Source organism: Lutra lutra, chromosome 13 (genome assembly GCF_902655055.1).
Source record: "Lutra lutra chromosome 13, mLutLut1.2, whole genome shotgun sequence".
NCBI classification, from domain to species: Eukaryota; Metazoa; Chordata; class Mammalia; order Carnivora; family Mustelidae; genus Lutra; species Lutra lutra.
Window position 1 is genome coordinate 41,574,826 of NC_062290.1, and position 24,532 is coordinate 41,599,357.

General features: G+C 39.2%; 1 protein-coding gene across 1 annotated transcript in view; it reads right to left on the bottom strand.

Moving 5' to 3' along the window:
• Positions 1-6,318: 6,318 nt before the first annotated feature.
• The window catches only part of FREM1 (FRAS1 related extracellular matrix 1), a 175,368-nt gene continuing 157,154 nt past the window's right edge, over positions 6,319-24,532 (bottom strand). The window contains exons 31-38 of the mRNA XM_047700950.1: positions 22,107-22,256; positions 20,347-20,585; positions 19,485-19,532; positions 19,050-19,199; positions 18,737-18,865; positions 18,182-18,297; positions 9,352-9,437; positions 6,319-7,117 (exon numbers count right to left, since the gene is read on the bottom strand). Of these exons, the coding sequence (XP_047556906.1) occupies positions 6,918-7,117; positions 9,352-9,437; positions 18,182-18,297; positions 18,737-18,865; positions 19,050-19,199; positions 19,485-19,532; positions 20,347-20,585; positions 22,107-22,256 (1,118 nt within the window). The 3' untranslated portion in view covers positions 6,319-6,917. The remainder of the gene's footprint in view (positions 7,118-9,351; positions 9,438-18,181; positions 18,298-18,736; positions 18,866-19,049; positions 19,200-19,484; positions 19,533-20,346; positions 20,586-22,106; positions 22,257-24,532) is intronic.

Here is a 24,532-nt window from a genome sequence, read left to right on the forward strand (position 1 = left end):
CTAATATGTTGACATGTTTTCATTTACTTACATGTCACCTGTATATCTTCTTTAGTGATATATTCATTCAAATCTTCTGTCCACTCAAAAAATTTCTTATTATTAATTGTTGAGGGTTTCTTTGATATAGTAGGGATACCAGAGAAATGTATAGTAAATATTTTCTCCCAGACTATGGACTATCATTTTCTTAATAGTGGCTTGATCAAGAGGCATTATCCTTTTGTATATATTGTTGGCTTTGAATTGGTAAAGTGTTGTTTAGAATTTTTTTAATCTATATTCATGAGGGATGTTGGTCTGTAGTATCCTTATATTTTTGTATAGTTTGGTTTCAGAGTAATACTGGTCTCATGGAATAAGTCAGAAAATATTCTTTTGAGATTTTCTGGGTGAGTTTTGTAGACTTGGTACTATTTCTTCTTTAAATATTTATAAAATTCAATAGTGAAGCTATCTGGAACTTAGCAATCTGTGTCTTCTCATTTTTTTCCTGATTGGTCCTGTTAAAGATTTACCAATTTTAGTGAGACTCATTGATTTCTGCTCTGATATTTTCTATATCCTTATTTCTGCTGTCTTCTTTTTCTAGTCTCTTAAAGTGGAAGCTGAAGTTAAAACCTTTCTTCTTTTAAATATAGACATTTCGTGCTATAAATTTCCCCGGCATAATGCTTCAATGGCACCTCACAGACTTTCATATGTTGCTTTCATTTTCTAAAAAGATTTTATTTATTTATTTACTTAAATAAATAAATTGTATGAGCAAGGAGAGAGGCAGAGGGAGTGAGAGAGAGAATTTCCAGCAGACTCCGCCCTGCGCGCAGGACTCCATCCCACAATCCAGAGATCACAACCTGAGCCGAAATCGAGAGTTGGACGCTTAACTGACTGAACCACCCAGGTGCCCCTGTTGTATTCATTTTTTAGGCAATTCACTATACTTTCTAATTTGTCCACTGATTTCTTCTTTAAGCTATCAATTGAATAAGTTTACAATTTGGTTTCCAAAACTTAGGGGTTTTCCAAAGATACTTCTGCTATTGATTTCTGATTTAACTCCATTATGGCCAGAGAACAAATTTTGTATAACTTAAATCCATTTAAATTTATTGAGATTCATTGTATGTCTCAGAAAATGGCTTGCCCCAGCAAATGCTTCCTGTGCACATGAAAAGAATGTCTATCCTCTTGTTGGGTGGAGTGTTCTAGCAATGGCAGGTTAATTTGGTTAACATTGTCCATGCTTCTAAATCCTTACTGATTTTCTGCCCATTTCTTCTATCAGTTATTGAGACAGTATTAGCATTTCTGAAAATAATCATAGATTTATTTCTATCAGTTTTTGCTTCATGTACTTCTAAACATTGTTATTAGGTGCCCAAATTTTAGAATTATTATGTCCTCTTGATGTATTGACCTGTTTAAATTATAAAATAAGCTCCTTTAACCTTGGTTGTATTCTTTGCTCTAAAACCTACTCTGATATTAATATAACCGCTTCAGCTTGCTTTTGACCTGTTTTAGGATAGCATATATTTTTCCATTTTTCTTCTGTAAAGTAAGTCGGGATTGATTGCCCTTGGGAAGCAAAAATACAGATGAGGATAGAAGCAAAAGGTGAACTCATACTTCATTGCTTGGAAAAAGTATTGCGGGTTACCATAAGACCCTTAATGGAAGTGTTGGTTGATTTTTTGTTCCTTTCTGTCTTAAGATAAACTAGACTTTATTACCTAGCAGAATATAAGACCTATAAAAACTGTTCAAAATGAACAGTTATATGCGTAAGTTACGAGGAGGGTATATTCATTTCCTGCATGATCCTGTTCTAAAGACTTGTAGAATTAATTTTAGAAAATCATGGCATTCTGGACATTATACATATCCAGACACACTCTGCCATCCGTAACAGCCCTCTCATGATTAATGGGGAGAAAGGAGGAAGATCAATAAAGCCGTCCTGTAAGTTAAACAGTACGTCCAATTGACTTTCTCTTCCTCTTAACCAACTCTATAAATAAACAAACAAAAACCTGGGTGAGACATGAGGCAAAGACTGGAAAAAGTATCTTGGATGAGTCAGATAAACACGCAGCAAATATATCAACCCATTTACAGCTTTCTAAAATAAATTTTTATGTGGCAATCTTTAATAGCATTTTTACTGAGATATGCTTCCTATGACCTCATATTCACCATTTAAAAGCGCACATTTCAGTTCATTTTTAGTGTATTTATTATGTTGTACAACCATCTCCACTATCTAATTCCAGACCATTTCCACACCCCAAGAAGAACACGGTACCCACTGGCAATTAGTTTCCATTTCCCCTTACCCCACCCCCCGGGGCAACCATAAATCTACTTTCTGTCTTCATAGATTTGCCTGTTTTGGACATTTCATATGAATGGACCGTGTAATACAGCAGTACATGGCCTTCCCTGTCCATCTTTTTTTACTTACGATAATGTTGTCAAGCGTTCGTCAGTTTTATCATACTCTTCAGTCAAAGATATTTTACTGGAATATAAGCAGAGTGGTAAGAGTGCTCAGAGTGGTAAGAATGAGAATACGTAGAATAATCTGGAGAGTCAGCCTGTGATTTGGAGGTCTCTGGTTCTAGTGCTAATCTCTTCCCCCTTTACCTTCTGAAGACTTCAACGTCCTCTTCTTTACAATAAGGATATCAGGTGAGATGATATCATTGTTCTTTTTTTTTTTTTTTTTAATTCCTGATGCTCCAGAGATCTGAGAGATGCAGAGACACCTACTGCTTGTTTTGTTGCAAAAATCAGAAAACTGGATTGGAAAATTTAAGTTCCTTGCCTGATCTGGAGACAGGAAATTTGGGAGAGTTGCTACCCATAACACCTTGACCTGATCGTAAACACAGGAAGTAATGCCAGTTTCCTAATCAGGAGAGAAATATAACAAAAGAAAGCGTGAGCTCTTTGTATGGGGTGTGTTTCCCTTCCACTCTGAAAAGGGATAATGTACTTAGCCCTTGTGACTTCCACTGTGACTTCCGCCCTGATAAAAAAGTTTGATGCTTAAGAAAAAGACTATTAGAAATTTGCATGTATAAACTATGCTTTTCTACTTTTACTTTCCTATCCCGTTCACAGTAATATCTCCAGTATTTAGAATAGGTGAGGGGCTGGCATTCAATATTCCAATAATATTCGTGGAATAAATGGTAGATGGATGGGTGGCTGGGTAGATGGATGGAAGCTGTGGAACTAAAGGTTGATTTAAACAACAAGGATAAAAAAGACATGTTGCGTTTCCCTTTCTGTCCCTTCTTACAATAGCTAGAATAAATATAAACTGTGAAAAACTCAAGCAACAGTAGTTCAGAAGTAGAAATAGGTTTATTTTATTAATTTTGATACAATGCTAGAGACAGTACATTTCATAGGCTGCTTTGTTGCAAAAATTAATCAGCACCAGCTCCTGGTTTGAATTATACAAACCATAGTATTAATGAAAATTATGTGCATGTTCTTTTTGGCTGTAGTAAAAATGAACAAAAACAGAAACGTAAAAAAAAATGTCACCTGGGGGCGCCTGGGTGGCTCAGTGGGTTAAAGTCTCAGCCTTCGACTCAGGTCATGATCCCAGGGTCCTGGGATCTAGCACCGCATCAGGCTCTCTGCTCAGCAGGAAGCCTGCTTCTCTTCCTCTCTCTCTCTCTGCCTGCCTCTCTGCCTACTTGTGATCTCTCTCTCTCTGTCAAATAAATAAATAAAATTTTTAAAGAAAAAAATGTCACCTGGTTCGTTTTTACCACTCCTTGGAAAGAGATGAAATATTATCATATGTTTTTAAGTTTACATTCAGCAAAATATATGCTATATACATATGTATGTTTTAGTTAAAAGCAAAAATAGCAGGATTCTGAAAAGCTGCATGCTACTTAGCTGGGTTGATGCCCTTGGATGGAGGGGGCTTTTCCTGAACTGGTATTCAAACCTGGGGAGAAGAGCCGGGTGACATTTAAGTCCCTCTTTTTTTTTTTTTTTTTTTTTTAAAGATTTTATTTATTTATTTGACAGAGAGATCACAAGTAGGCAGAGAGGCAGGCAGAGAGAGAGGAAGGGAAGCAGGCTCCCTGCTGTGCAGACAGCCCGATTCGGGGCTCGATCCCAGGACCCTGGGATCATGACCTGAGCCGAAGGCAGCGGCTTAACCCACTGAGCCACCCAGGCGCCCCTAAGTCCCTCTTTTTGATGCTCTCCTTCTTAGCTCCCACCAGTCCCATCTCTCCCTGCTCAACCCTTCTTTCCTCTCTCCCCTCTACTCTCATATAATCATCCATTCCTTATTCTTCCATTAATCCATTTCCTTCCTTCCTGCTCCCACCAGAACTTGACAAGTGACAGTGACAAGCTAGGTGGCAAGAACCATGACCATCATTTACTTTTTTTTAAAAGATTTTATTTCTAAGTAATCTCTATACCCACCGTGGTTCTTGAACTCACAATCCTTGAGATCAAGAGTCGCACACTCCACTGACTGAGCCAACCAGGTGCCCCCGTCTCTCTTTTTTTTTTTTTAGATAACAATCATTTACTTTTTAATTTTCCCCTGAGTCAAAGTTCAATCATGAGGAAGAAATAAAGGTCATGATAAATATTGCCCAACACCCCAACTTGCCAGAATTTTTGTTTGTATCCTCATTCAATTACTTGCATTTTACAAACTGATCGATGCTTTCATGATCAGGAACATTCAAAAATATTATCCTAGTATTCCTAGTTGCTACAAAAATCCTAAAACATTCTCTCTTTATACTAGCATTTGCAATTACACTTAAACATTATTGTCATTGCAGATAAGTATGATAAAATCTACCGTGCTGATCAGTTTCTCCATAACAGCCCTGGTTCTGGATTCCCAGTTTTAAATAGTTACTATAGCTTTGTTGTTCTAGAAGGGAGCGGCCTCTTAACTCTTTATTTCTTGAGCTTTTACTTTCCCTCTTAGGATATCATTCTTCAGGTAAACAACTCTTTGCTACATTATCTGGCATCTCGCCTTTCCAAATGGCAGAGGCCAGTGGATCAGAGAGGACTGGAGCTGGTATGGAGGGTGGGTTTTGCATCTTTTGGTTAAATACCAGAGAGTGTCTGTGTTGCACAAGAGACCTGTATGTTGTAATCAGTTCAGAGCCTATGTGGGATACCTAAAGTGAGGAGCCTCACGAGGCCACCATGCTTTTAAATTTAAGCGAGAGGTAGAAATGCCAAAACGTGATCCCCACTTCTCTTTGTAAATATTTCTAATACCAAAAATCTTGATAAATGAGCAGAAATAAAACAAGCTTGACATGTTTTATATCCAGAAACTGGACTGAATTTCTTCCATTTATTTTCGTTTTACCAAATGTGTTAGTCTAATAAAACTTGCTCCAAAGCTTTAGTCTACTTGGTAACCCCATCTTGACTCTGAAATTACTCTTAACTACTCATAGAGCAAGTTAGTTACATTTGGTACAACCGCATTTTTTGGTGATTAAGAAAAGAGGAAAATTTTGAGCACATGTTTCAGAAATAAGTTTCTAATTTCCTGTAATTAAAACTTGATTTCAGAAGGGAGTTCCTGCAAGGCTGCAACACACTTCACTGTACAAAAAGGTTTCATTCAGCTGATATTATAAATTCATAAGGGACTTTATGTTACTGAATTGGGTTAGCATGCCATTTCTAGAAATAGTAGAGATGTAAGGGTTCAAAGTTATATCAAAATCCATTCTGAGAATATGGGTTTTCAAGTGCTGTTTTCAGTACTATCTTTCTTTGTTCATCAGCATTGTTCACTGGGACACTTCTGAGGAAGCAGTGTTTTTCTTCCATGTGTTAAACATCACTCGCATAAACTCTATTCCAAATGTCCTTGAGAAATGTTAGTCCTTACCATATACCCAAATGAAAAGAGAAGTTCACATTACTTCAAATTTCTCATGAATCTGTGAGGCCGGGGGAAAGGTCATGATTAGCTCTGGGAAGGTACGAGGCCAACATTTTTATTGGAAAAAGAGCTCTGTCTCATGAGTAGGGATGGGTAGACCCTGATGTGAATTAGTCTCTGAATTCTTACCTGAACTAGAGCTTTGCAAATGAGCTTCCATCTACAAGATTCTCCCATCTAAAGCCTTCCTTTTCCACCGCAGAGAATTCTTTCTCTTTTTTTTTTTTTTAAAGATTTTAATTATTTGAGAGACAGTGAGAGAGAGCATGAGAGGGGAGAGGGTCAGAAGGGAGAAGCAGACTCCCTGCAGAGCTCAGAGCCCAATGAGGGACTCGATTCTGGGACTCTGGGATCATGACCTGAGCCAAAGGCAGCTGCCCACCCAACTGAGCTACCCAGGCGCCCAAGAATTCTCCTTTTTTTATCCACGAGCCTCTCATCTTAGGTTTCAAATTCCAAAGGGACAAAGCGACCCTTTGCTGTTCAACTCTGATTTAATGAGCTGGTAAAGTTAGCTTTCCTCAGACTGGAGTGGTACGAGCCTCTGGCAGGACAGATTTCAGAATGGGACAAAAAACTGAGGTCTTGGGACAAAAAACAATCCAAGGACCATGAGCTTGGTGAGGACTTAGATATGGAGTGGGGACAGGGTGGAAATATTCTGGAATAAGTACATCTTGTACCACATGATACTTTAGGTACTTATTTTGAAAGGTACTGAGATCCAAGAATTGTATCTCTTCCTGAAAGAAATGCTCATTGATCAATCCTCCTGGAACAATTCTTCAACGTTCCTTTTTTTACTAGATCACTCACATGCTATGATAAAAAAAAAATGTACTAAGTCAGTCATGACACCTTGTTTTGTACTGAACAATATGCACAGATTCTGTAAATAAATAGGTGAGCAATCCCGAGTAGGCACCTGTACGATCAGCCACATTTACATTTTCCTGGAGCACACGTAATTGTGAGGTTTGCCCTTCCTACAGTCTTGCATCTGCCATTTGCCTTGTCTTTGCGCCAAAACACAGTTCTTGCCGGGCTTCACACGTTGAGGGGGTCCTTTCCTCCAGTTGGTGAAGGTGACAGCTTCCCCGCCGATCCATTCCCAGTGGCCAGCACGCACTTGGTCATTCAAACCTAATGTGAAACAAAAAATGGGCCAATATTACATTTATGCTTGAATATCCTATCATCTATTGTTTTAAGTTCAGTGATCATATACAAACACAGGCCTACGTTCTAAAACACAGAATAGGGCCTGGGAATCCTAAGACACAGGTAAGAACGTATAGCTCTGAGTGATGCCTGGGTGGCTTAGTCGTTTGGGTGCCTGCCTTCGGCTCAGGTCATGATCCCAGAGTCCTGCTCAGTGGGGAGCTTGCTTCTCCCTCTCCCTCTGCTGTTCCTCCCCACTCATTTTCTCTCTCTCAAATAAATAAAATCTTTAAAAAAATTAAAATTTAAAAATTAAAAAAAAAAAAACAACATATGGCTTTGGAATCAGACAGATCCACATCCAAATCCTGGATCCCCCACTTACTAGTTGAGCATCTTTGGGCAGGTTACTTAACCACTCTAAATTTTAGCTTCCTCATCTAAGAAATGGCAATAAACATAGTACATCAGGGGCTGTTTTAAGTATTAAATAAGATAATGCATGTCAAGTTCCTGACATACATATATGTTTGGTAAACAGTAATTATTACTCACATCACTCTACAGACAGAACTCCTATCCCGGGGAAACAGGTATACTCTTGTCTACTGTTGTTCTTTCTCACTATGTAAATGTCTCGGTTTTCATATTTGAAAGTAGCTTAACTAGGTGTTATTTTTAGTCTGGAACGTAGTTTTTTTCCGTCTGCTGTAATTCCAACAAAAAGCAGCTTTTCTCCACTTGCCTCTCTACTCTCACTAGCTACTCTACAAATTGTACTTGTGTTGCAAAGCTGTTGTAATTTTTCTTAAAGAAACATTCCTCCTCCTCACCTTCCTTCGTTGCAGAAACAAAGAGAATACAATGAGAAAAGAGTCCCCTGTAAGAGCATGATCTGACACCTCCCAACCAAATTTAACCATGAAAACAGTCTTAGTTGTGTAGCGAATAACCTTCTCCCGTGATTCTCCCTCAGTAATTTTGGGGTAGAATAAAATGAACTACTGTCTCCTTCTGGATTTTTTCCTTGTGTTAGTGATCAGGAGGAGAAGTTATGCCTAATCATTCTGTGGGAATAGAGCCTTGAAATCAGTCATTATGGAAGCAGAGAAAACCGCTCTCCAGCTTTATCTTAATACTCTCAGAAAATTTCAGAATTTAGAGATGTACTAAGTATGACAGAGATTTTGAGAAGCCAAAACTGGGTTTACTATTGTTCCCTGAAATCCAATACCTTCTAGGACAGATGGTGAAAAGTCTGACTTGGATGTGCCCCCAGAATTCTACTCCTAAAAATAGAATCTGAGAGATTTGTATTGTTGTTAAAATTGAAGAAGATACTAAAACTTCAGAAAACAAGGGATAAAATTAAGATCCACCAATAACTGTCAATAGGGATAAACATTTCTAGTTCTTTGGCATCCGTTTTTATATATGTATAAGTCATGGGCATAGATGTGTATATATATCATATGCATATATGCATAAAATATTCTAAATTATTTTATGCTTCATATGGCTCTGGGCTCTTTTTTACTTAGCATCCTGTCACAAATATATCATATCTTTAATATATAACATGCTCCAACATATATGTCCTAGATGAAACAATAAACATAAAGCACTTTGTCATGTCTTTAATATTCAATGCCTTACAAAACATTAAATATTAAATAGTCCTTCATATGGCTATACCATAATTTATTTAACTATCCTCTATTTATAGCTATTTCCAATTTTATACTTTTAGATATAGCATTTGTTGAATTCTTTTACCTATAAATCAAACCACATTGCTCATTTCTTTGAGACAGATGTCTACCAATCACAGTAGTATGCAATTAAGATGAGGTTTTTAAATTTTTTAAAAAGATGTTATTTATTTATTAGAGAGAGAGAGAGAGAGAGAACGATCAAGGGAGGAGCAGAGGGAGAAGCAGACTCCCCACTGAGCAGGGAGCCCGATGTGGGACTAGATCCCAGGACCCTGGGGTCATGACCTGAGCCAAAGGCAGACCCTTAACCAACTGAGCCACCCAGGCGCCCCGAGATGAGTTTTGAAAGACAGACCCTCCACCCCTCCAATAAAGAAAAAAATAGATTGTCCAAACATCTAACACATGATTGTTACTATAAGCCACAATTATTTGGCCCATGGGAGGGCGATGCCCTCTTGAGGTTCTCGCCTCCCTCCTTAGTACAGCACAAACACTTACCTATCCAAAAGGGCTTTCTTCCACTGATGTCCCAGAGCCATTGCATGTGCTGTCTGGAGACAACAGTCACAAGGCTGCCCATGTGACTACAAGGAAACAAACAAAAAGGGTAGCATCAGTGACAAGTAGTCCAACTTTCCTGTTGATATGAAATTCATAACAGAAATCAAACCGGTTTAAAATAGAAAAAAAAATATATATATATAGAAAGGACTTTCCAGGATTTGAATACTCTATTTTTTTTACTTTAATGACTATCTGTAAGATGGGATTGGTGACATCAAAGAAAGTAAGATTTTTTTTAATACTATCTGAGATTTTTTTTTATTTTTTATTTTATTACTATCTGAGATTTAAAACACAAATTCAATAGGTTATAAACATCTGTTTTAGAAAAATCAACAACTCACTTATAAAAATTAATGTCAAAATATTACTCCTTTCACGGGGAGTCTATCTCTAAATGGGCACAATTTTGACAAATATCCAATTAACTTGATCAGTAAGGTAACCCAAACTATTCAAATAAAATTACTTGGGGTCTACATTTTGTGCTTGGTGTATTTACTCAAATATCTCCGTAGTTGTGACCCTTTGCTCATACTCAATGAAATGAGCATGGTCTCACTGTCAAAACTTCATAAATAGTGTAGAAGTTAAAGCAGGTGTTCCTGTAAACATCTATAAACATTCCCCCTCCCCAAATAGAATTGCTTTTATGTTTAAGGGGTATAGCATATTGACATGACTTACCTATATTGTGAAATGATTACCACAATATGTTTAGTTAGCATCCATCATTTCATTTAAATACACACACACACACACACACACACACACACACATATATATATTTTTTTTTTAAAGAAAAACAGTTGTTTTCCTTGTGATCACAACTCTTGGGATTTACTCTCTCAAGAACTTCCAAGCATTCCTTAGAGCAGTGTTAACTATATTCATCATGCTGGACGTTACTTCCCAGGACTTAATTATCTCATAACCGAAAGTTTGTACCTTTGACCACTTTCATCCAATTACCCAACCCCATATCTTCTCCTTTTTTTTTTTTTTTCTACTATAGAAAGTTTCAAACAAGAGACAAAGTCACCATGATTTTGCCTGGTTAATATCCACTGATATTTTATTCATTTTGCCGATGTCTTTCCAAACTTCCGGTTCATTTCTCTGTTTTTCCAGATCACATATGGTGAGCATAATTTATCCATTTCTTAATGATTTTTTTCCCACCTAAACCAGTACTTTATTGTTCTGTCCTGCAGTGGTGACTTGTAGGACTTCTGAGACATGTAAGTCTCTTTACCCTTTCTCTGAATGTCCTCAGGCTGCTGGATTTGGGTTTTGTGACTTGGCTCTTACCTCATTGTTTACTGTCATCTCCTGTCTGACAGTGACAGCAGATCTTCTGCTGAAGAGCACAACTTCTTCCCTTCCTCTCACATCCAATATGGTAATTCTAATGGGCTGAGGGTTTAGATCTCAAAATGCCAAAGGTGTGTAATATGCAGATCAAGGGAAGGTTCGAGGGGCTGCCCCAGTCAATATGGAGCATGAACAGAGCATAGGAGATCTGAGTTCTCGTCCTGTTCTGCCCCTAATGCCTTTACAGCTGTAACTGCAACCTTCATCATTAGGAGGTAACAGGGCTTATTCAAGGATATTTAACATCTCCTGCTTTAAGATTCTTGAAACTACTGCACAAACAGACTTTGTAAAATCCATTTGTGCTGGTCAAGCACAAGTTTGAGTTCTTTTTTGTCTCTGCAAGAAGCAAAAATCCCCAAAGAGCAAGATGGGAAGATAGCTGTGTTTAGGACAGGTAATACATTACACCATAGTTATTTATAAAAGAAACATTTAGGTACTGGTATGTTGATTACTTTACAAAAATGTTCCTTTTCCTTCATGCCCATATACATACAAAATAGTGTGAACATTTTCTGTATAGATGTGTATAGAGAGAGATATAAAAATAAAATATAGAAACACGTAAATAAAATTCTTTGGACAGCTCTGAAATTTGAAGGCATTCAAAGTGTAGTAATAAAAACAGAAACTTTCATTTTTCTAGTTAAAGAAATAAACATCTACTTCTTTGAGATGTTCTGATTAAGTATAGATGTATTTCAGGGTAACTCTTTAAGGCCAGGCCAGCAGGGGTTCCAGACACTGCTTGGAGAAAACAAAATGGTTTTATAGATAATGATTTATAATAATAGAATTACCAAATGTACAATGACTGCCTAAGGAAATGAGCAGATGAGATTACAATATGTAAATTCAAGAAATACCTAATCTAGGAGTCTAGCTCCTCTGGGTTGGAAAAATAATAAAACACCAGTGGAGAGGAAAGGAGATTGGAGATAAAGATTGAGTTGAGTTAGCAATCTGATTAGGGACAAGGAGGAAAGCAAAATTTGTTGTTCTCGAAACATGGGTGTTGCAAATGACCCTCTGTAAAGGATCGTCAGGGAAGAGAACTCCAGGAAACACAGCCCGGAATTGAATAATATCCCTGATACCAAATCAAAAACATACTAATATTAATATTAATTCTAATTAGAAAATCTAAAGCCATCTCTTAAAATTAATTCATGAGAAGGTAAATACCCAAGTTGTGGAATGTTAAAACTATAAATTTTGTATCATAGAAGGAATGGATAATTCCCAGAATACCTATTTTTCTTCCTTTGATATATGTTTTTTAATTAAGATTTTTATTTTAATTCCAGTATTGTCAACATACAGGGCTATCATAGATTCAGGTGTCTGATATAGTGAAGAATCCTGTTTTTAAGACAAAAAGGTGGAGAAGAAAACACAACGAACCTGAGAGGTAATGGGTCTGGGGAGGCAGGGAGGCCCATCGGGTAAATATAAACATTTAATGGTAGAGGAGGTCTCGGAGTTCAGAGAAAAATTATACTGAAGAGGTAACCCTGTTGTCTAAAATTATTTCTTTAAGAAAGACCGAACAAAAGGGGTATGGAGATCTTTTCTTTTTCCTTTCAGTTTGCTTTTAACTTACTGCTAGATACTTTTTGAAATGTCTATAACTAGTATTAACTGTTCTTGGGGTAATCATTCTCATCCTTTCAAAATACAATGTGTATTCATCTTTACCTCTCTTACACATCCTGGAATGCCATAGGAAATGGTATTTGAGAGATGTTTTAAGTTCTGGACCAATCTGGTAAACAGATAAAGTGTAATTTGAAAGAGTTTTTATTTCTGACAGATACATAGTCTCTTTCTAAAATATGATGGAAAAACTCGAATTGTCCCTTAAAACTTTTTTTTTGTTCTGAAATTTTTCTCAGTTTAATATCTCAAAAGAACTCACAGTTCTGGAGCTTAAAATAATTCCCTGGGACTAGAGTTTACCAAAATAACTTCAAAGTAATATGAACAAATTACTTCTGAACCTGCTTATAATACCATGTTTGATCTACTAGATTATGATCTTTAATACCCTTGAATTAATATGGGAGATGGAAATTTTCCATCACTACTGTAATAGATTTTAAAATAGTTATTCTAACACAAAATATCCTTCTATTTGTACTATTTCTAAATACCATTTGTGTGTTCACATATGCAATCAACAAACACAGCGTGGAACTCACATTGTTTAGGTTTAGGTCCAGAGACATCAACTCAATGAGAGCTAAACGCTGCCATTGAAATTTAGGGACTTTCACATTTTTTTTGAAGTTTCATTTATTTACTTTTAGAGAGGGAGAGAGAGAGAGAGAGCAGGGGGAAGGGCAGAAGGAGAAGGAGAATCTCAAGGAGACTCCCCACTGAGCAGGAGACTGACGCAGGGCCTCATCTCATGACCCTGAAATCACAACTTGAGCTGAAACCAAGAGTCTAACGCTCAACCCACTGAGCCACCCAGATGCCCCATTGACTTCCACCTTTCTTTTTTTTATGATTTTATTTATTTATTTGACAGAGAGAGACAGAGTGAGAGAGGGAACACAAACAGGGGGAGTGGGAGAGGGGGAAGCAGCCTTCCTGCCGAGTAGGGAGCCTAATGTGGGAATTATAGATCAGACCCTGAGATCATGACCGGAGCCCAAGGCAGAGGCTTAAGGACTGAGCCACCCAGGCACTTAAGAAGGTGACTTTCACCTTCTTAATAGAGCTTTGTGAGAAAGAGATGTGGGAAGGAATTGTCAGGGTTGTATGACACCTCACTGATGTAAAAATGCAGGGCTTAAAGACTTGCTGTACGGGCACCTGGGTGGCTCAGTAGGTTAAGTGTCTGCCTTTGGTCCCTCAGGTCATGAACTTGGGGTCCTAGGATCGAGCCCCACATGGGGCTCCCTGCTCAGTGGGGAGCCGGCTTCTCCCTTTCCCCCTGCTCATGCTCTCTCTTGTTTTCACTCTCTCTGTCTCAAATAAATTTAAAAAATCTTTAATAAAGACTTGCCATATGGGACAGTTGTATCTGGATGGAGACAGTGTCAATTTCTCTGAAGCTCTTTGATGAATGAAGAATGATTTAGTTACTGGGCTGTGGGGCCAATACAGGGGATAATACTTTGAGATGCAGCCTGGCCTAGACATTTCCAGTACAGTAAGTGCCCAAAGAAATATTTGTTGAATGAATGAATTTATAAACTGAGAATCTGATTGAATCTTAGGTTTGCTCTGAAAGATTACTTTGATTCCAACCCAAAAGAAACTTAGGGTCCACAATTTAATAAAAATTGCAGTGTATCTTTGCTATGAAAGATATAAAATACTCATACATAGTTTTGAAACCTACTTTAGATTAGTTCAACACAAAATTAAGATAGATGTGCTTCTCGATTCACCTGAGACGAGATAGCCCCGGTCCTTAAGGAACTATTTTGGAAAGTATAATAGAAATGAAGTCCGCAAGCAAGTGATTTTGCTTCCCCAAATCTCTTGTTTTATTTGTAGAATGTAGATAATTATACATGCTTCCCTTACAGAAGTGATGGGAGGGTCAAATAAGCTAATACAGGTGAAGGAATTCCGTAAACTGTACTGTGTAATATAAAAGGAAGGCGTTATTGGCAAGAAGGCGTGTAGAACTAGGTCAGCCTATAGTAAAAGGGTCAGGGTATAAACATGCTTAAACCCAAGTCACAGACGCGATCTTAGGTCAAATGCAGGAGGAACTAGCTAGACTTTTAAATTAATTCGAGCCTCAGGTTTATTACTGGGATGAGGGAATTGCATAATATTAGTAGATTTATGAGAAAATTAATAGATGCATAACTAGTCTTTGTACTCTTTGTACTCACCATTAAAACCCAGCTGCAATTAGGTGGATCAATAAAATAAAATATATATTGGGGGTTAATGTAGGTTGGTCACCAGGAAGATGCCAGTATTACTACAAATTGCCATGATTTCAAAAGAAATGAATTTTGACACCAAAAAGCAAGAAGATCATAGTATCAGAGTAAAGGACAGTCCTTCTAAGAAAAGATACTCGGTGACCTGAGGCCAACAGTGATGAAGGGATGGAAAGATATCGCTCAGTACACATGGACTTCACTCTTCTCATAACAGGAAGAACCAGTCAGAGCTTCATTATAGGCTGGCAGAGTTAGCTGCATTGTCCTCTGAGGACCCCTGGAAGAGGAACAATAAGGCTGCCTTCAAGCTTGAGATTTGGGGTTCTGTTGCTCTGCTCATCTGTATTTCATCAACGAATCCCACAGCAATTTGATCGGGGTAACCTTGGATAGAGTATAACTGCTCTCTTGCACTCCTCCTCATTTTGGTCAGTATACACAACAACACCCTCCTCCTCCTTGGAACATGTTGCAATCTTCTCCGTGCTGAATCAGAGAGCTTTTCATTCCACACAGAGCCCTTTCCTCAAGAAGGAAAAAAGATCTATACCACTCTTCCTACCTGAGCTATCAATGCATTCAGACACATTTTAAATAAAAGTAGGACACCCAGTTATTTGGGTGGAAGAATGTCTTCATTGTCCCTAAATACACAGCAATATGGTAAGTTATGTATTTAAACAATAATTATTTATAAAATAAAAAAATACTTTACCTTACTTTATACCACCCACTCAACAAAAACCTGAAAGTCACTGATTAAACTCTATAGCACTCTTGGGGCGCCTGGGTGGCTCAGTGGGTTAAGCCGCTGCCTTCGGCTCAGGTCATGATCCCAGGTCCTGGGTTCGAGCCCCACATCGGGCTTTCTGCTCAGCAGGGAGCCTGCTTCCTCCTCTCTCTCTGCCTGCCTCTCTGCTTACTTGTGATTTCTCTCTGTCAAATAAATAAATAAAATCTTTAAAAAAAAAAACTCTATAGCACTCTTACTTAAAACATAAAATACATCAGTGAAAAAAGGGGGGTTGATTTGACCAGTTTTTAAAAAGACTTAAAATATATTTTTAAAGACTTCTTTTTTTTTAATTTCTTTGAGAGAGAGAGCAAATAGTCACAAGCCAGGTGGAGAGGCAAAGGAGGAGGGAGAAGGAGGCTCCCCAAGGAGCATGGGGCTCGATCCCATGAACCTGGGATCATGACCTGAGCTGAAGGCTGATGCTTAACTGACTGAGCCACCAAAACGGCATAGACTCTTAAAATATTTAATTAGCTCTTTAAAAATCTGGTTATGGGGTGTATGGGTGGCATGGTTGGTTGAGTGTCTGACTCTTGGTTGTGGCTCAGCTGGTGATCTTGGGAATTGTGGGCTCAAGCCCAGAGTGGGATTCAGCACAGAGTCTGCTTAAGATTCTCTCTCCCTCTCCCTCTGCTCCTCCCCAGCCCACCCTCTCTCCCTCTAAAATCAATCAATCTTAAAAAAAAAAAAATCTAGTTATAATTTAGATACAGTAAAATGCATCCATTTTAAGTATTCAATTCAATGAATTTTTACAGTTGTATATTTCTATGTAACAACCACCCAGAGCAAGACATGGAACCTCTCCATCACTCTAGAATCTTACCTCATTCTACTTTTAGTCACCCTACAATCCCTACCAGGGATAACTGTTTTTGTTTTTGTTTTTATTTCTACCACCAACTAGTAAATTAGTTATTCCTATTCATGAAAACAAAATCATACAATATGCATTTTTTTTTTGTTGGGTTGCTTCCTCTCTATAGGTTTTTGAGATTTATTCACATTGTTGGATGTTTTAATAGTTCATTCCATTTTATATTCATAAAATGATTTATCAGAAGAAGAATATTTGTCTATTTCCTTGTTGATAGAGAAAATATAAAGAACCTTCATAAATCAACAACAAAAAGACAAACGACCTAAACTATTATTTTTTTAAGATTTTATTTATTTATGTAACAGAGTGAGTGAGAGAGAGAGAGCATGAGATGAGCAAGGGGAAGCAGAGGGAGAAGTAGACTCCTTGCTGAGCAGGGAGCCCGATGCAGGGTGCCATCCCAGGACCCTGGAGTCATGACCTGAGCTGAAGGGAGATGCTTAATCCACTGAGCCACTCAGGTACCCCATACCCAAACTATTATTATTCTTTTTTTTAAAAAGTTGTTATTAAATTCTTGTGAATGTCTTTTTCTAGTGTATTTTTTTAACTCTGATTTATTTAAGTAATTTCTACACCCATCGTGGGGCTTGAACTCATGGCCCCAAGATCGAGAGTCACATGCTCCTCCAACTGAGCTACCCCTTTAGCACAAATATTTCTCTCCTTCAGGTAAATACCTAGGATTAGGGATGTTAAGCCACAGGATAAATGTACATAACCTTCTTTAAAAAACTCCCAGATAGTACAAAGCGGTTGTACCATTTTATACTGCAGTACACCAGCATGTATGAGAACTCCTTAGGTATTGTCAATCTTTGTGATTTTATCCTGGGTGGGAAGAGGTATTTCACTGTGGTTTTCATTTGCACTTCCCTGCTGTCTAATGCAGATGCATCTTTTCATGCACTTATCAACCAATTATATATCTTTCCTTATGAAGTCTCCAAGTCATTTGCTATTTTTTTCATCAGGTTGTCTTTTTGTTACTGGTTGATAGGAATTGTGGTATTTTCTGGGTTTGAGACCGAGATCAGATGGACGATTGGAGATGAGCTTTGCCAAAGCGATTCACCCTTTCGATTTCTTAACAGTGTTTTTAGATAAGCAGAACTGCTGGAATTTGATGAAGTGCAAGGTCTGACTGCCCTTCACCAGGGACTTCTCTCTAGTCTCCATTTCCAGCCATGGGGAATATTAGTCTAATTGCACTGTTCTGGATAATATCCAGGTGGGCAAAAAAGGGGGGGGGGGCGGGGATAGGTATGTTTGCATTTTTAAAGTCCTTCTGGGCTAGATAAATTTTGTTGTCATGATCTGACCACAAGTCATCCTTCACTAAGTGTTCCATTACCCACTGACACTTTGTCCGACTTGTCTGGTTTCATAATCATCACTGTCTCTGGCATTGTCATAAGTCTGATACTATAAGACCTTTCATTGCTATGTATTTTCCAAATCAGTGGACAAGAATCTGTACTTAGTTTTTTTAAAAAAAGATAGAACTTGCAAGGCTGCCGACCCAGAAAAATTCCCTTTTCTCCAGAAGACCAAAAGAGACTAGAACATAGAATTTCCGCAATCACGGTTTTCACGTAGAGAAATAAGTCACTACACATTATCAAGGTCAATCTCGAATCCATTCTGAACTATAGAGCTCTCCTGGGTTTCCTAAAACAAAACCAAGTAGTTATTGGACACTCAACGCTCCAAAGAATGCAGCAACCCTGCAATTGCATGAGAAAATAGAAAGAGTATGAAAGAAAACATTACTTAATGTGAAAGAGGGTTTCTTACTGTTCCTTGCAAGCTCGGGCAGCTGAGTTCCAGGTGCCTTTCCGCTCTGTGACCAGGGAGTGGCAGTACCCCGAGTGACGGTACCACCCAGCTGGGCAGGATTTACCTTCCGCCACCTGAAAAACATCGTCCATGTTCACATCATGGTCTTTACCCTCTAGAGTCTGCTCTCTGCACAAAGAGTCCCACAGTCCCCTAACTTGACTAGAGTAGTTCTGTCACCAGAAAGGACGTCAGCCCTTATCCCGATTCTCCACCTTGAGGGATGCCATGGCGTTTTGCAGAAAACATTATTGAAGTCAGCACTGTTTCGATTTACACTTTTGACATTCTGATGATTAAAGAAAATGAGTAAACACCTGCTTTAATTGTATCAATTAATGAACGTGTTTTGTGATTTGTGAAACACCCCTTGAGCCGTATTTTCCTCTTCACCTTCAAAGCAGAATGAGGGCAGGAGGATGTAGCCTGAGCTCTCAGATCCTTTCCTGTCTACAAGCTTATCACAGAGCATAATGCAAGCAGACTGCCTTCGCGGCTCGTCCCGTGTCCCACCTCGGTATGGGGGCTCCAAGCTTTCCAGGCAATTCCATCGCACTCGTACAGCTCTTGGAGGTGTTCTTGAAAGTGCAAAAGTCCCCTTAATTCCAGCGTGCAGTTCTTTGGAAATGAGGGCAGCGGGTCCTATGGGAAGGCGAGGTAATGTAGATTGGACTTCACGTGAGCTGATCACACACTCACCCCTTTCAGGTCTTCGTTTGTTAGACAGCATTTGTGTTCAGTGAGTGATCCCCAAGCTTGAAGCCTGGTTCATGGCCCAGCAAACAGCCTGTTGTAGGGTGAATAGGAAGTAAGAAGATTTTCCTACCTGTCTGGGGAAGTGTGAGTCGGTTGTGGATTCCACCTTATCTGCCAATTTGCTTGTCTTTTGTGTCTGGCTCATAATGGAGACTTTGGCCTTCCTTTTGTGGGATGGGGAACCGTCTTCCTCCAGCGGCAGGGAAACCATTCCGTGATACTGGAGGAAACCAGAAAACAACAATAAAGAGAAAGCAAACACCCAGAGAACAAATAAAAATGTCTGTTGGAAAAATAAGCAGTTAAAAAATTGGGTTAATGTGGAAAGATAAAAGGTTTTGTTTTGTTTTGTTTTTCCTCACCACCCAAGCCTTGAAAACAAATGTCAAATCAGGCTCTTAAGAGAAACACATAAATACAGGAGAAATTTTTAAAAAATAGTTTCACTAAATATTTTGCATTCATAAATACAAGAAATTTAGCAATTCCCTCAGACTATGCTGACATTATAGATGATGTCGGTTCCATTTCTATAGACAGAAGATGGAAGGACCTGAAATCAAGAAAGTACAAAATAGGACCAAAATTGGCTGAGATAATAACCAGCAACAGGGTGAAACCCTTTCGGTTAGACCTTGTTAGTGTCGAAAAAAATGTTAGAACATGTGTTGCTTAAGACTTTCCATGCCAAAATCCTTAGAATTTTTTAAATCATTAGACTTAATCACAACTTACCAGTGTTGATTCATACACTCATAGTTTGTTATGGAGAAAAGACATCCTTATTTTCTTGGCATATCTATAGTACACAGAGGTCCAAGAAAACCTACACACATACACACACACACACACTCACACACACATCCACTCATGAGAATGTGCCTAATTAGAATCCTGTGTCAATAAGGTCAAAGCCATGGTTTCCACGCCCAAGTAGATCACTTAATCTCATTCTGTTCTAGGCTCACTGGTTATCCCCTGTTTTGACCACAAAGGCACCAAAGCAGAAATCAGATGGATGAGTCAGTACATTCATCACTTCAATTAGTATAAGTTAAGGAAGTGGGTAGCATTATGATATCTGTATCCAAAAGGCACTGCATGGGGGCACCTGGTTGGCTGAGTCGGTGGAGCCTCAGACTCTTGATCTCAGGGTCCTGAGTCTGAGCCCCATGATGGGTATAGAGATTACTCAAAAATAAAATCTTTAAAAAAGGGGGGGGGTATTGCGTGCTTGTGCAAGGAACCGTGGTTCCCATTCACTATGCGAATCAGCTTCATCAGTGTCTTAGAACACTTATTAATATATTTTTTATTCTTTTACAATGTCCTTCATACCTCCGATCCCAGAAGTTCCCCGTCCTTACCGTTATGCCATTCCCCCGGGTCCTAAGCTTCATACGAGAAAGATCTGGGGACTGAAAACCCTGTCGGATGTCTCCCCTAGTGACTGCCAGCCGCTTGGAGGTTGGAAGAGGTCGTCTTTCCAGACGAAAGGAACCAGAAGTGGTGGGTGAGGAAGACCCTGGGGACAGCAGGTGCCAAATGCTCTTCTCCCGTGTGCTGTGCTTACTGGGGCTGAAGGAATATGAAGGCTGGCACTGTCCTGGGGGCATGAATGATGGCAGGTCAGTTCATTGTACACCAGTAGGCAAGTGATCACATCAACACAGCCCCTGCAGCAGCTAGGGCCTTAAAGTGAGATGGATGGTTTCTCCCCAGATGTTGCCTCTTTGCCATTTGCCAGAAACTCCTTTGCTCTTCCTTCGCTGCCATGCAGGAGAGCTGTGCCCTTCTGCACCTCTGCCGGGTGGTTATAAAGTCATGAAATTGATTTCACAAACGACAAATGGAAACCACTGTCATAATTTTATAATCAGACCATGTACTGGGGAAACTGCCTCACATCCCTTCATGTTATAGCATTCCTCAGGCTTATTCACTGATCAATTGTCAGTTCGTAAACACTGCAAAGGCTCAGCCTTTCCCAGGTCTCCTAGAGGTAGGCACTGGGATTGTCTGAAGAAGCGAAATCAAGTAACAGTTACAAAAAAATTAGCATTCGACTGTTACAGAACAAAGAGCCAGAAAGTCTTAATGGAACTACTTCTATTGGAAACACTTCCAATTCATACGACAAAAATCTAAACCCACGACCCTCACCCTCATGTGGCTCTTGTGTACTTCATGTGTAAAGTAAGTATTTCACGTATTTTATGTACTTACTGCGACCAGAAAGTTCTACTGAAAAAGAAATCAATTTGAGCCGGCCAATTTTATGGCCACCTTTGGCCATAAAGGTGATGGGGAAAGATGTTGTGGAAATAGGAGCTTCATAAAGGCAAGGGGATAGTGTTTATTTTCATTATAGGAAAAAGAAGAGGGGAGAGTGGATTTCAGGCAGGGAAACATACCGCGGGGCATGACAGGTGTAAAAGCAGAGGTCTGAGTCCATGCGTGGTAACTGGACGCTTGTCAAATGCTAACCAGACACCTAAGTAGAAAGTATTTAGCAGAGGAAAAAAAAAAAAAAATCAGAGCACCAAGGCCTGTGCTCGGTTTTTATTTTGTTTAGTTCACAGGTTGTTCTTTTACTAATACTGTCCAGGACCTACTTGGCTCTGCAACCCAAGGTTATTCATGAATATTCCCCAGCTGCTCCTGAATCCCCCGGCCAGATGTATCTTTCACATCAATTTCTCTCCAATTCCTTCCTCTCTTAGAATTTTCCTGGTTACACTACAGTGGGGATTCAGATTTGAGGCATTAAGAGCTCTCTTTAACAGAGGAAGATAATTACAGCCCTACAAATTCTGGGGGAAAATAATTGTCGATAGATTCTCACCAACATTGTCTCCCCCTCGGTGAGAACAACAAACGGGTAGGGGAAAAAAAAAAACAACCATGCCACTGACTTGTTGCTTTTCTCAAACGCTAGTTCTTAGCAGGAGGAAAACCACATGAAGCAGAAAGCAGAATAAAGGGCCTACAGCATGACCGAGGTTGCTTTCTTGACAAGAAATTAAGCATTTTGATTTGAAGGCGTTATCAGGCTCATTGGCTGTTGAAAGCAAGCAGCTAGAGCGCCAGGACAGCTCCTGATTTCGAGATGAGGATCAAAGAATACCTCCTTTTGAGTCCAAAATTTTCACTGCAGCTTTTGTCTTTGTGCCAAGAACCGCATTCACGGGGGAGTTGAGAATCACTTCAAAGGCCTCATCGTCTTCCTCTAATCCGTCATAGGTAATTGCTATATTCCACATCTTCGTTGACATTCCTACAAGAAGTAAACATTTTAATTACTCTTTAATTGCTATTTCAATCACCTAGGTGTCAGAGAAATATATTAATTAACATGTCTACAGCTAGGCGGCAGGAGCCCGAGCGAGCCATTGTACTGTTAGCAACTCGCTCGAGTCCCGCTGTTCTCCCAAATAATATTAAAAGACCACATTTGTTCCTGGACAATGATGATTCCGTTTCAATGCAAACACTGTAACAAAAAAGTAAGCTGCATTATGCAAGGGATGAACAAAAAATAAAAGAAGGAAAGAAAGAAAGAAAAGAAAAGAAAAAGGTTAGGAGATGAGATCCAAGACTTATGCCGCCCCCCTGCCCTGCCTACCCCCCAACCGGTCCCCTTCTCTCCTTAAGAATAAACAAGTACCACAATCTTAAAATCTTAATAGTTCCAAAAATCTTAAGAGGTTGGTACCGACAGTTAAAACTGATTATCAGAGGGTACTTCATGCTATTCATGGAACCCTTGAAGTGATTGATTTCCAAAGACAGCTGCCTCCATCAGCGGCTCCACTTCCTGAGATCCTTCTAGCCCACGAATGCTTTTTCTAATGATGTCATACTCAGTATTTGATACCTTTCTCAAGAGAATTTATGGGCTGGGGCTTTTAGAAATAGACTGGGCCCATTTTTCCCCCCTCTTTCTGTCTGCCTTTGCTCATGGAGTTATAGTAAAGCTTGGTTTTGATGTTACAAAGATAGCCCCAGCCTTTCCGTCACCACAAAGATGGGACACAAAGCAACCCTAGAAACACAAAATATTAAAACTGGAAGAAACTTGTGAGGTTGTCTGATCCTGATCCGTTTCTGTGACGCGGATTACAGGATATCTCCCTTAGTTTATTTAGAAGGGAACGTGATGGAAGAAAAAAAAAAGTACAGGTTAGTGGAGAAGAAGGTTCAAGTTCAAGGGGGAAAAAAGTTAACAAATGTATGGTTTAGCTTTCTAGGACTGTTTTTGGAAAATTTACTCCCTGGCATTTACTCACTGGCTCTTAGAGGGCTTTTATTCCCAGAAGCCCATCTGTAGAAGCAGTCATACTTTTTTTTTTTTTTTCCTAGCCTTCTCTTCTGAAAATCTGGATTCCTTTCTCTCTGCACATTGTTTGCTGCAGATTTATGCCTCTCAATCGTGCCATCTATATAACAGTCTCCTTTTTGAAGATGTGTCACATACAGATTTCATGATCTAATCAACATTTCCTCAATCCCCTGCAGAATCCATTGGAAGGATGAAACTGTTCCCTTATCCTACTCCTGGCTGCACTTAGAGGGGAAAAAAATAAAGTGTAGCTGAAGTAATTTTATTAAAACAACAACAACAACAGGCTGACAACTGGTTTGTTAAGCTTTCAGTATCTACTGAATCCATAAATCAATTACTTTCCTAGTCTTCGCAAAAACAGAAGTTGAAACACCTAACATAAACTGCTATATGATTCCTACCTCCTGGGTGGATGGATCAAAATATACCCATCAAAATATACATTTTGTATCTATTTCATACTTACCTTTGCTTTAGGTACTATGGAGAATGCCATGCCCTGACATAAAGGAATTTAAAACCTCTTTGAAGAGACAAGATGTAAATACCAGAAAAGGCCACTATGCAAGGCTATGCATGATTAACTGCCAAAAGGTGCAGACTAGATGGTGAATATGGGGGCCTCAGAGTTCAGAGGCTTTGGAGGGAGGGAGTGGGGAGACAGTACATGCAAAGGCAGGAAGGTAGAGGAGCAAAGGCCTTGAACAGGGAAGGCTGAGCCGGTGCACAGGCTGGAACAGAGCTCACACCAGGGAACAGGAGATGGAAAAAAGCAAAGGCAGTTTGTGGCCAGGCTGCAGAGAGCCCTGGACACCAGGTGGCTGGATTCAGACCTTAAACCATAGGCAACAAGGAAGACTCTTGAAAATGACGGTCTTAGAAAAATCAATCTCAGTGTTACACAAGAAGACTTAGGGACCTGGGAAGATGGGCAAAGAGGCTAGAAGTGGGGAGACCACATAGGCAGCTGTTGTAATAAACCAGGCAGGAAGGCATAAGAGACCAGACTGTGAAGAAGTTTAATGTTCAGAGAACTGTTTTGACTCTCAAAGCCCCCAAAGTTAAGCATTATTCAAATAAAACTCCAATACAAAAAAAAAAAAAAAAAAATCCAAGTCCCAACCAATTGCCCTCTTATTATTAAGGGTCATTTTTTAAAAAATTACAGTAAACCTTCTCCTTCCCAACCCCCCCCCAAAAAAAGTTTT